Source organism: Mytilus trossulus, chromosome 12, assembly GCF_036588685.1.
Source record: "Mytilus trossulus isolate FHL-02 chromosome 12, PNRI_Mtr1.1.1.hap1, whole genome shotgun sequence".
Lineage (NCBI taxonomy): Eukaryota > Metazoa > Mollusca > Bivalvia > Mytilida > Mytilidae > Mytilus > Mytilus trossulus.
The window spans coordinates 9,993,551-10,005,389 of NC_086384.1; the positions used below are offsets into that span (position 1 = coordinate 9,993,551).

The 11,839-nt window shown below is 30.8% G+C and overlaps 1 protein-coding gene across 1 annotated transcript; it reads left to right on the plus strand.

The window, feature by feature from the left end:
- LOC134692189 (uncharacterized) lies at positions 1–10,728 on the plus strand. The gene is made up of 6 exons (XM_063552639.1): positions 1–116; positions 5,243–5,444; positions 5,939–6,124; positions 6,462–6,602; positions 7,678–7,773; positions 8,981–10,728. Exons 2-6 carry the CDS (start codon positions 5,252–5,254, stop codon positions 10,630–10,632), a joined length of 2,268 nt encoding a protein of 755 aa, XP_063408709.1. The 5' UTR covers positions 1–116; positions 5,243–5,251; the 3' UTR covers positions 10,633–10,728.
- Positions 10,729–11,839: the final 1,111 nt, after the last annotated feature.

The window sequence follows — 11,839 nt, forward strand, 5'->3', positions numbered from 1 at the left end:
CGTCGATGGAAACGAAAACAAACCTAATAGCACATGCTTGCATTAGACGTTTGAGACCTTCAAGAAGCAGACACATTTCAATTATCTGTTAATTGGAAAACGTTGACTTTTACTAGGTAGGCAGACTTCAAGATGAACGATAATTTGTATACAACAAGACATTATATATGCTTTATTGACTTCTAATTTTTATTGGAATGTTGCCAAACAACAAACTGTTACAGGTCAAAAATTAATGGTCGGCTACTCCTTTACGTTTATGCTTCCCAACAATTGAATTTTGAATAAGACACAATTCAGCAATTACATATACAATTTGGCTGGAACACAGGCATTAGCCATTACTCAGAATTTACTCAATACTCACTAGAAGTTCTATCAAAAGTTATAATATAGGCACTGGCTAGGGTTACGTTGAAATGTAACCATTATAACAAAGGTATTGTTACATTGTACACTTTTTACCAAAATGTTGGGTTGGGTTAGGATTTCCCTTTTATTTTTGTAACATTTTAAAGAAACCAACTAAATATGTGCAATTTGAAGAAAATAGTGTCCATATAACATATTGGGTCCTATATTGGATATTGGAGTCCTAGCGTGATGCTAGGTTTGCAATTTTTTTTGAAGTGAAATAATTTTGGGTGAAAATGGGAAATGAAGTCAGGCGGGACATAGGAAATTACATGCGCTATCATGGCAACAAGAAAGTGGGTTATAGGAATCTGACAAAACCATGAGCGGGATCCTGGATCAGACCCCGATAAGACCCTGACATACAATGTAGAGCACCATGAGCACAGGGGTTAGTTTATATAAAACACCAAACATGGTTCAACTGTCAATGACGCTCAGCTATTCTATATTAAACACCAAGTTATATTGGATAGCGACCGCCATTCACAGTAAATCCTTGTCTGACCCACTAAAACAAGCCCCTGTAAATAGGGGTACCAAAATTGCTCCTATTTTGACAGTTATTACATCTACATTTATTCATACAGTATGATCCAGACAAAAGTTACCATGATTCTATGAATATTTTTTAGATGAACATGTTAAATATACATTGTGTATTGATTGAATCATAAAAAAAATGGAGTTGAACAGACCTCCAAATGATTCTGTTACAAATGATGGGTTCTTAAATTGCATCTTTGCTATAATTCACATCCTTTAAAATGGAATAACGAATAATTTTGTTTTAGTTCATCAATATTTAGAACAATTTGTCATTAATCTATGCTTGCTATTCATTTCTTAAGAAATATAGGCTTGTAACATATTTTCTTTGCTCATTTTTTTTAAAGATGACTTTTTTTTGTGGATGTTGCATGTCCATGTCTTGTGATGTTTCCGTTAAATACATTTTACCTTTTCCAATGATATTTTATATGTTGATGCAGTGTTCTCCCCAGGATTTTTGGATAGCACCAGGGTAACGCGTGAGGAAATGAATTTTACAATATTTTGTGTCGCGTTGCGTCGCTTATTTTTTTCTTGTTGGTTTTTGTCATTACCTTTTTGCCTTTGTTTTGTTTACTGTGGTACTGTGTTGTATGGACTTTGGGTCAGAACATTATTGGTAGAAAAAGTAAATCAATAAAACAGTTTGTATACTTTAATATCTTTGAAAAAGAAAAGAAAGCACAATTAGTCTTTAAACTAAAGTCACTTCTTATATTTGGATCAAGCCATTTTGTCCCAATACTTGTAGTTACACTACACATTCCCTATGTTAGATTTGACTATAACAATGATGAACTTTGAACAAGATTAATTTTTGTTACAGAACCTTCAATAAATTGAAAACTACATTCCATTCTTTTTAACAACAGTTTTATTTATTTTCTTATGCATCTTAATTATTATTTTTAAAATTTAAGTTGATAAATACTTTATTTCAATTGTATAAGTAATTCTAAGTTCACATTTCTGTTAAGTTTAGGCTTAATAAGCTTTTATATCCATGACCTAACAGTAATATATCTATTTAATATAAAATGACAAAATGTCTGTGTATCAATAAAGGTATCGTTCTCTAAAATAATTTGCAAAAGATTTTTGTTGGTATGTTCTAAGAATTTTTTTATCCTTAATGTAACATTCTAATAAAATTTTGCATTCAATTTGTACTTTATTTTAATTTTCAATGAGAAATTATATGTGAGGAGCATTTATTTGTGATAAGCAAAATCAGGGGAAATAACTTCACAATTAATTTTTGTAACAGTCAAATTATTTTGACTAAAGACTGGCGTAAAAGAGTTCATTCACAAATGTCTGCTTGTCCCCTATTACAAGTCTGTTATTAAAATTATGATCTCTTAATTAATTAAAACACAAGAGAATCATGTACATCGATTAAATCCAATCATCAATGTTAACCTCGACAGGTAAATCGATCACGTGGTGTAAACAATCTACCTGTCAATACTGGATTAAACTGGTTAGAACTGGTCAATTTTCATGTAAAATTTTAACCCTCACTGAAAGTTGAAGTCATTTGAAACTTTACCGATTTTAATACGATTTTTTTTACCGAAAACTTTAGCACCACGGAGAAAAATTATACATCGCGGCAAGAACGATACCACCGCGGTAGAAAATTATACATCGCGGGCCCGTGGTCCTTTAAGGGCCTGGGGAGAACACTGTTGATGTATACTGTGAACGTTTTGTTTTTGTTTGAATATTATATATTTATTTTTATTGAAAGACTTACATTTTTTGAAATAATAAAAATACAAATTGTTTAGTCTCTAAGAAAACATTTCTTAGCTCTCTGAACTTTTGCTACTTTTGCAAAAAGGTGCATTTTGGATACAGTGAAATTATATATTTTTTATATACATGGACACTATTTTTTTACATTGCCCTTTTTTTATTATCATTGATAGCATGTCTAGTGTCTGTAGCTAAAAATCGTTTCTTCAAAAAACAACAAGAAGTCCCTATGCATTTTCCAGGGCCGTAACTAGCCTCTTGTAATAGTGAGGCAAAATATGTTCGCCGAGCGTAGCGAGGCGAAAAAGTTTGGGCGAGGGGTCTGGGGGCCGCTGAAGGCCCCCAGAAGCTCGGAGCGAAATGACGCAAAATCGTGCATTCTAAGCTTTTCCCGGACTCTTTCTTACATTGAAACATACTGAATTTTTATCTATTTTTCGACAATATACTGGTCTCAAAGCAAAAACATAGAATCATGGAAATTTAAGACTTCAAGTCTTTTAGGTTTTAGAGACACCATTTAAAGACCGATATGTAGGATGAAGCAAATATTGTAATTCTCATAATCATTTGTACCAGATCTGTCTGTCTGTTCTTGTCTTGTATTGTGCTCAGACTTTGGTGATTTTTAATGACTAGATTAAAATATAGTGACAGTGCAGTATTATACTTAAAGTACTAATACTACTTAAATCGACACTAGGGACCATCTTGACCGTGTTTTACGTTATTAATGATTCTTATCGTTGAAGACCCTCCAGCAACTTTCAAGATGCAGAACAGAAATAAAGACTTTGACCATTGATCATTTGTATTTTTACTATGCATTGATTTTCTGTGGGATACGGCCCGTGCACAATTACTCCATATTCCTTTATTTTCTGTTTAAGGGTCTGAACACGACTTAATGCAAGTTTAACCCTTCAATGTAAAGGGTCATATGGCAATACATTGTTGTTGTTTTTCTTCAAATTATTTGATACCAAAAATTGGGTGACCTTACTTTAATTTAAACCATGTAAGCTATCTAGTCTTATTGACCAAAAAAGCCAGTTTTGTATTCTTTGAAATCAAATTCAATTCCCCATGTAGAAACAACCATTTTTATTCTGTGTCCAGTCACCAGTAGCATCGTATAGTCTTAAAATATTTTCTCGCACAATATCTGGCCTTGAAGGCATAAAACTTTGCTCAGTGCTCGGAGCACACAAATCATGCTCGAAACATGAAATCCAGCAATTTGGTTGGTTGAGTCTCGAGTCTGAGTACAAAAATCATGTTCGAAAGTTTTATGACTGGTAGGCCTGGACATCAGATGACATGCAACATAGCAAAATCTGACGTTTACAAATGAAATTCAACACTCAGACTATAGTAATACAGTATTGAACAATAAATGAACAAAAAACAAACCCGGAACACAGAAGTCAAGTAATGTACAAACAATAGACCATCGATCAACTCTGAAAACTAAAAGTGAAATTGAAACATGGTTCACGAAAAACATGCATTGGCGACACCATAGAGCGAAGATAACTTGCTTCTTGCATGACACTTTGAGTGACTACAATTTGATATATATGAAGACAATCTTTTGTTTCATTTTTTTTTTTTTTTTTTTTTTTTTTTTTTTTTGAAATTAATAACATGAGGCATTTGCCTCATTTGCCTCAATGTAGTTACGGCCCTGTTTTCTTTAGCTGACATATACCTAGTGTTTTATCAATGATAGTGCCTATTATTCTCTATCCTAGGTTGACCTTCTGACACTGGATGTTATCAATTGTTTCACATATTTTATGTCTCTCTCCGAGGCTGATAATTATAACTCATGTATGTGTCTTTATCCTCTTGTAAATTGTTAATGCTATCATCAGCGTCATGTTTTGACTTGGTAATTAATTTTCACAAATTCTTACTATAATATTTTTTACATTTCCAATTGGAAATTTTCCAAACAAGTGGATCTTTTTTAACTGATGGGCCAAATGTTACATTGAACCTGCAAAACAGTTAAACTTGAAGTTAACAAGTATAAGGATTATGTTGGTATCTGTAACTATTGAGTTCAATCTTGAATAGATGACAATTAAAACAATCTTTTCAGATACTCCATGATGTATTTGATTTTTGTTGTTGTCTGTCATTGACTTTCCAGGAAGCCAAAAGAAAAATTGAGGTTTAAATTTTATGAATGGGTCATTCATTTTAAGACATCTGAAAAAATCAAATTTATAATCCAGACAATATAAAAAAATTGCTTAGCAAATGTTCAGAATATTAATGGTAAGTGTACAGTTAAGTGAAATGTTTCAGATATATATTTTATGTTAAATTAATTGTTTTTGGATTAAGTTGTAGCTTTAAATTGTGAATAATTTACATTTTATATGTAGTTCAAGATTTCAACTATTTAAAAAAAAAATGTATTAGGTAGGAATACAAAATTTTGCTTTAAGTTTGATTGTTGAGAGTGAAATCAAAACCGCCATAATTTATTTCTTTTGTTTTTCAGAATGGTGCTATGGGTAGTTTAGAAGGAACATTTGATACAAGCCTCCATGAAGCTGTACGTTTTGGAGATCTAGATGAAGTTAAAGTAGCTTTACAGCAAGGTTATGACCCAAACTTGATTGGTCTGTATCAGTGGAGTGCTTTACACGAAGCTGCACATAATGGAGAGGTGGATATTCTAAAATGTCTGCTTAAGAATAAAGGTTAGAATAGCTATTGACAGATTGCTGCTGAATTAATTTTATGACTAGACATCTTTGCATTGCAGTACTTGTAATGTAGAGGTCATGCCATACTTAAACTGTTTTTAAATTTAACAATAAAAATGTAAGACACCTATCCACAATGAGCTAATGAACATAGATATAATCAACTTTCAATAATTAGTAAAATCAACATACTGTAGAAGCGTATAAAAAAAACCATGATAAAATTGAAAAGAAGAATAAAAACAGCCTAACTGCATGAATGTAATTGTAATAGAATGAAATAAAAAAAAAACACAAATATGAATGAAAGCTACCATGACAATTCTGGACTAAGTCTTGAAGAATGCAATGGTTGTCTGCAAATAATACATACTAGACTAGTGATATAAAAAAAAATAATATTTGTAAATTACAGCATTCAAAATAAGTACTGAATTGATAAGAAATTATTTATTATTTTGTTAACCTTGTCTTATTCTTGATTTTAGGTGATCCTGACAGAAAAGATTTCCTACAGGGATACACATCTTTACATTACGCTGCCAGAGAAGACCATGTGGAATGTTTACAACTGTTACTGGAGGGAGGAGGGGATTACAATATAACCAATAACAATGGTACTTCTTGTCTGGATATAGCAAAGGGACAATGCTTAGATCTTCTACAATCTTTACGTAAGTTTGAATTTGAAAGTTTTATTTCAATCAATGGATTTTTATGTAAGGGCGGTTTGAAGAATACATTTTGTTTGGTTTATATCATATACTTTCAGAGAAATCTACTTATCATTTTAGAATGTGCTTCTTTGAGAAATCTCTTTTAAGGCAAGGACAGTATTTAATCTTAAAATAAGGGGAGATAATTTCAGTTTATCAAAAAAGATTGTGATTAAATAGAATAAACTCTACATCTTTTAACTGAAAGAAGTAAACACGATTTTTCTATTTAAAGGAAAAACTAGTTGACATTAAATTTGTTTTTTTTTCGCATTTTAATTGATTTCATTATCAGGAGCTAAAGACTTTATGAAATTATCTCTGGAAGATGCCAAGAAAATAACCACAGTAAAGAAAGATATAGAGGATGACCTTGACCTTTCAATATCAAGTAGTACTGACCTCAGTATTTTAACAGATGAAGAAAAACCACCAGGTACTGACTGTGATGGCTTATGGATTACGACAGGCATTATTTTACCTGACAAATAAGTTTAAGCCAAATAGTCTAAAAGAATTATTAGTCATTAATTTACTTTTTAAAATAGGCCATAAGATTGTAGGATTTATTGATTGTTAGTGTTTAATGCAATTTTGATCACTCACCTTACCTATTTTATGGCTGGAAGTTTTAATTGTATGTTCAATCTAAATAATATTTTATCTAGTTATTCCACAATTCGTTAGCCCTTTCCTCCTTAATGACACCTTTTGACGCCACCCCCTTTATTCCATAATGACGACTTTTGATTCCTGTGTAGTGCTTCAGTTGAAATGTCTTACCTATGAAAAAACTTAATCAGACTCAATAAAATTTGTATCTAATATAAAAAGGATATTCATGAGAAGATCTGATTGGAATTTCATTGATAAAATATTCGTTTTCACAATGCATCATATAATACTTTAAACCTGAATTATTGAAAAATGTGAATCAAGTATGCAAAAAAAAATCCATGGAGGAAAGGGTTAAAGCTTAATTATGTTATTTAGGATAAAAATTATATCCTCATCTCATGGGTTTTCATACCATTTAAGAATGCGTTGTGAAGTCACAATTTACATTGAAAAAGCATGCATAGAAGGAATTTATATGACATTAAAAACATTTGATCTAACCATAAACTTTCAAGATTTTGATGGGGTTTTTATTGAACAATTAGAAGACAACCATTCATTTGTTATAATTTCATATAATTAAGTTGCAAAATATTTTATTTTTTTTGGATGATTGCTAAAGGTAACTGTTGATTAAAAAAAACTTTCATGTTCATGGGTATTTATTTTTTTGTGGTTTTCCTAAAGTCTGCATACAAGCCTATTAAAATTTGTTATTTGTTGAACATTTAATTTTGTGGTTCACCAGTACCCACGAAAGCCATGAAAATTGGTATCCAACAAATAAAAATGAATCCACAGTATTATTTATGTTGTAATGCAAGGAACAATTCTTTAATAAATTATGTTTTCACACATACTGACTTTTAACGTTAGAATTGTTTTTTTTACAGCCATAGGATATATTCACCTGACCTTTGAATACAACTCTAAGAAAAGTTCTTTGAGGATCAGAGTATGGCAAATTACAGATCTTCTGTTACCTCCTAGTAAGTTAAACATAAACTATATAGAACAAAAAATATAACCAGTGGAAAAGAACCAAAAAAAGGCAGTTAGTCCTAACAAGGTTAACAATAAGCAGAGAATACATAAGATTTAATATTTCATCATTTTGTTATTCACTTGTGACTTTGATGTGTAGGTCACCAATTATAAATAAGAAATTTGGAAATAATCACATTATTGAAGATTTATATGTCAGATTTCAGCTAACTTGATAGAAAATCTGGACCTTTGTTTCTCTGTTTTTTACAATCCAAGATGGAGAAAAACACCCATACCACCTTAATGTGATCAATTATTACATTTTTTACTTTCAATTAAATTCTCATCCTATCTGGGGTTTTTATATGTAGAGTTGTCTTCCCTATTTCAGTGTGACTTTGAATTAGCACTTTCTAAATATATTTGGTTACAAACTACGAGCTACTTTAGTTTTTATTCACAATTTCTTCTTATTTTTTTCCCAGATACGATTTCCATTTTTTTATCTCTAAATTATAGTTGAATAGCAGTATAACATTACATTCCCACAAAGTTATATCTGATTTCAACAACTGGTGATTCCTTGGTGACATATTCTGCTCACTAAAAACAATGCTTAACAAAAATCCAAACATTCACATCACTATTTTTTTATTTGAATAGCCTCCTCTGAGGAACATAACACAGAAGTTTAGCAATTAAATGAAAACTACATATAGATTATAGTTACGAGGAAAATATATAATTGCAACAGTTAATTTATGTAAAAAGATTGACATCTATGAACTACGAGGATTGACCTCCACACCTACATATAGATTAAATGTATAATCAGTTTCATAAAGCAATTAGCCACTTCAGTAGCTTTTCTTTTGTCCTAATAGATTACATGGTTTGGTATCAACATCTTCGAAAATTATGTCCTCATCTCTTGCAAAATGTCTTGGCTTGTAAAAATTCCAAATAATTGAAATTCCACTAATCAAAACATCCAAAGAATTGACATAAAAATATACTCCACCCATCAGAGCATCAAAACATTGACTCTTCCACAAGGCAGCTCTATCACATATTTGTTCTCATACTTTGACTTTTATTCATTTAAATTACATGGAAAATATTTTTGTAGATTCTTATATTTACATATGTTTATAATGGTAATTTCAATAGTAATTTGATTTGACTGGTATACATTTTTTTCTCTTTTAGCCAATACATCTATGATTCACTCTCTGTTCATCAAATCCTACCTCATGCCTGATAAAAAGAAAGATTCTAAAAGAAAAACAGAGGAGATGAGGGTCGATTCGACAGACGCTCATGTAAAGACAAAACATTCACACCTTAGTGTACAACATGTGTATTCACCGTCCACATTCAAGTTCACAAAACCACTAGAGTATGACTGTATAGCTAAAGACATAGTTAAGGAGCGAAGTGTTCAGATTGAATTATGTTTGACGCAAAAATATTCAAAACGAAGTTTTCTCATAGGCATGTTTCATATGAAGTTAAAAGACGCAGTCAAAAAGATGGTTAGAGAGAAATATCCTCTGATTCCTTGTATGAATCACACAATTCCTGCCAATATGAAAGTTTACTGTGCTTCCGAGTTAAAAATAACTAATTCTAAGAAAGTGTTTTACAGCAATCCTGACGTTAGAAATCTGTCTGATGCTATGTCAGATTGTTCTAGTCGAGCAGCTAGCAATCCTGACATGCACGAAGTTAACTTAGAAATTGAATCTGAATTGTCACCAGTAAAACTGGAGATGTCAGAAATTCAAGATTATGTTTCAAATGAAAAGAAAAAACAAAAGGAAATTGAGAAACAACTTTTAACGAAAATTCCTGGATTGACCGATTTAAATTTCGACATTGCAGAGGATGTACAATCAGGAGAAGGGGAGCTCCTGTCTAGAGTTGTCGATATTACAGATTATGGAGATGAAAAAGAGGTTGAGAAAAAGTCAGCCTTCACCTCAGTTTTGAAATCTAAACTTTTACCAAAAAAGAAAACTGAAGTACAAAATATAGCTAGCTCACAGCAACATAGTATAGAACTTGATGAACGATTATCTCCACGTTTCGTCGAAGATTGGAAATATCAAAATATTAAAGAATCAGAACAAGACATGCTAGAGACAAAGATTAATATGCCAAATAAAAATGTCCAGATTAAAGAGCCTGTTAAAGCTAAAGAAAAGGAGGAAGGTCAGAGTTCACGACCTGAAACTCCAACATGGGATTATTATGATTTAGACTTGGAACCAGTTGAAATTGCTATAAATGACTCATCTCCAACTTCTGATGGAGCTCAACCTATTTATCTACCCATGGATACAACCATGGGAATTAAAAAACAGAAAAGTGAAATAACCAAAGGTCAACAGAAAGGTCACCGTAAGAGTGCAAAACGAAAAGACAAACCAATACCTGGAAGAGCTGTTCCACAGATCATAATTACTGATGCTGAAAAAGATGGGAATGAAATTAGGAAATCTCAGGAATTTGTTACACCAAGAAACATAACAATTGAAATGGGAGTTGACAAAACGCCAAACCGAAATAAATCAAATTCTCAAATAACAGTCACTGCTGATGTTCACTTGCCAAAAACAAATATTGAGAGAAGTGAAAGTACAACGATAGAGATTCAAGATTCAGATTCATTTATCATTGACTTAGAAGACATAGATTCCATAACGCCATCTCCAAAACTAGATTTCTCAACAAAACAATCTATTCCTATGCAAGTTTTCATTGATGAAAATTATGATAGTTTTGACGAGGCCAGTATAGAAGAAATTCACCACCCTTATATTGTGTCTAAAAATCATGATTTAATTACAGAAGTGTAAATTATTGGTGCTACGAAAAATACTTTTTTCCAAATCATGTAAATTTTTATTCTTCTTGAGTTTTTCAATCATTATGCATGAATAGAATTAACATTGAATCGATTGATATGGTTCATATTTAAACAAAAATCTACAATTTTAAATTTTCCTATTTATTCTAGAAAACAGAATTAATTTTCATTTAAAATTGACAGTAATAAAAACGGTTTATTCTTTTAAAATAAAAGGAAAGCTTTATTTTTTTATATATGATTTTTGTTGGTAATTTATTGAGACATTAAATTTGATGTGATTTAAAGTATGTTGAATGTAATGTATTGGTTGTGGAAGGATTTTACATGTCCCTTTTTAACCCCATATCAATTTTAATCATTTAATGAATAGCCCTAATGGTATTAACACCTTTTAATGGGTTATTATGACATGTATGAGTAAGATTATTTTTTTACAAAGTTTTAAACTCCAATTAGTTTTATATAAATGTGTTAGCTATTTATAATTTTTGTAGGGGAATAATAGCTGCTTATTATAAATATTAATGCAAATTTATGGTAAAATTTGTTGTATACCAATATGTTTATCTCAGGGATTATTTGCCATTACATGTACATACATGTACCACTCAAATTCATAGGGCTAAACTAGGCATGATTTAATGTAGATTGAATTGATTTAGAAAAAAATATATTAGAAGTAGACATTGTTAATGACATGTATGAAATTAAGTCTTGTATAATAGAACAAACTCTAACCTTATATTTTAAGGACATATATATAATTTTTTTTATATATGTACATGTATATATAGTTAGGACAGATCTGACGAAAAAAAAATCAACCTTTTTATTTGCCGTTACTTCCCATTATCTTTTTTTCTACAGGGAGACGGATTAATATGAGGGAAATCTTGTTTCCGAATCCCTATGTAATATTTAATCACTGTATTTATATGTGTTTGTCATGTAAATGATTTTTCGAAATAAAATATGTTTAAAGTAAGGACTAATTTGAAAAAGATTTAAATTGTAAGAAAATGCTAGCAATATTTAACAAAATTTCATGAATCATGTGTATTTAGCTAGAAAGGAAAAATATAAACTCTTCAATAAAAAATACAGACACTTATCTATAGAGAAAGCATTCAACTATTTTATATAGCATTTTATTCACATTTCATGACATATAAATGGAATATATTGTTTATTGT